Source organism: Myotis davidii, unplaced genomic scaffold (assembly GCF_000327345.1).
Source record: "Myotis davidii unplaced genomic scaffold, ASM32734v1 scaffold299, whole genome shotgun sequence".
NCBI classification, from domain to species: Eukaryota; Metazoa; Chordata; class Mammalia; order Chiroptera; family Vespertilionidae; genus Myotis; species Myotis davidii.
In genome coordinates, this window is record NW_006293088.1 from 7,367,246 (window position 1) to 7,368,908 (window position 1,663).

Genomic DNA, 1,663 nt, shown 5'->3' on the forward strand with positions numbered 1-1,663 from the left:
TGTCCGAGCGAAGGCCCTGGAATCTGCGAGGTACAGAGAGAGGAAAGGCATGAGGCTGATTCGTGGCGAGAGCCAGGAGGCCCATGGGCGGGAGGTCAGGAGGCCGGCGGGTCGGGAGGCCGGGAGGGAGGGGCGAGAACAGAAGTGGCCAAAGTGAGATGCGCAAAGCCAAGCCCTCAAAGCGGACGTGGTGGGACACCCTATATTAGGTATCTGGGGCACTTCCAACTTCTGGTTGGCAACATTTTTGTGTACGGGTATAGGTATGGGTCTCCTTGAATATGGGTCTCTCCGCCTTTCCTGGAGTAGGGAAATGAAGAGCTTAAGAAAAAGAAATACTTTTTCCTGAGGAAGAATATCACCCGAAAGGAAATGTCAGTTGGGCTTAGCACCCTCGGTCCCCCTGCCCTTCCTTTAGCTCAGCACATCTCTCTGTGCGTGTGCTCTGCTGGAGGACAGATGACGCTACCGCACTTCTCAAAGGGCTCCAGGAATTTTCGGTGGCAAAGACCTACACGTGACGCTGCCTTTGTCACAAAGCCGTTGGTGAAGTCAGAACGCAAGCCCCCGGGGACGGCATTTTGTGCTTCAGGGGGCGACAGCAGTGCCTCTGAGAGTAGTGCCCAGTGAGACTTTGCCTTCACTGTGCCACTCCCTCCTCTGGCCTGGGCCAGGCCTGTCTTTTTGCTGCAGGAGCGATGGTTCTTTGGGTTCTGTGATGCCTGTTTGGGCGTCTCTGCCACAGCACCGGTAAGATCACCCCTGGCAACAAAGGGCGGCCCAGCAGCCCTGTCCATGGACAACACCACCGAAGCCCGGGAGGTGGCCTCGTGTGGGATTTGGGGGAGCACTCTTGTTAGCCAGGCAGTCAAAAGGGGAGCCCTGGGCGAAGGGCTCCACGCGGTACCTGAGCCCTGGAGAGCTGCACGAAGTCGGCCAGCAGGAACCAGCGGACGTTCTCCGTGCAGGGAGGGGTGGTGAGGGAGCCCCCGTAGGTGTAGTAGAAGCGGAGGTCTGTGGGCAGCATGTCCTGGACGTCAAGGCTGCTCAGAACGGTGCTTTGTCCTGACAGAGGGGACCACAGATGAAGAACGTTAGGGCCTGTTGCAGCCCCTCGGGGGGACGCTCGGCTCAGAGCTCGCCACCTGCAAACTCCTGACCCACGCGGAGGGGCACCGGCTGACTCCGGGGAACATCTCCCCAGCGTCCTGCTTCCTGGAAGGGTGAGGAGCAGAGACCTGGGGGAGACCCCTCAGCTACCTCCTCCTGGCCAGTTCTCCGTCCAGAAGGCGCCTCCTCCTCTCACAAGGGAATGGTCAGCAGGGGTGCTGTGGGGGAGGGGCATGTGTTTGTAAAGTGCTGGCATGGACCAGCCTACGGGCCAGTGCTCATGCGTGTAACCTATCACCAGCATCGCATGTCGGGCTGAGACCAGGCAGAGGAATTTCGGGAGAAGAGGAAGCGGGAGGTGATCCTTTTGGAGAGGGGGGCAGCCAAGGCCCGAGGAGTCGTCTACGATTTCTACGGGGCGCCTCAGGCCTGTTCACATTTGGAGCTACGAATAACAATAATCCCCATGCGTGTCTGTTTCCGCCCAGCCACATGCGGCCTGGCTGCAGGCTGGGGTTGGTCTGGGCTTTGGCAGGTGAGCTTGTGGAGGATG

General features: G+C 59.5%; 1 protein-coding gene across 1 annotated transcript in view; it reads right to left on the reverse strand.

The window, feature by feature from the left end:
• The window catches only part of CA6 (carbonic anhydrase VI), a 17,883-nt gene that overhangs the window by 5,757 nt on the left and 10,463 nt on the right, over positions 1-1,663 (reverse strand). Inside the window, exon 6 of the mRNA XM_015565958.1 lies at positions 908-1,065. Coding sequence (XP_015421444.1) covers positions 908-1,065 — 158 coding nt within the window. The remainder of the gene's footprint in view (positions 1-907; positions 1,066-1,663) is intronic.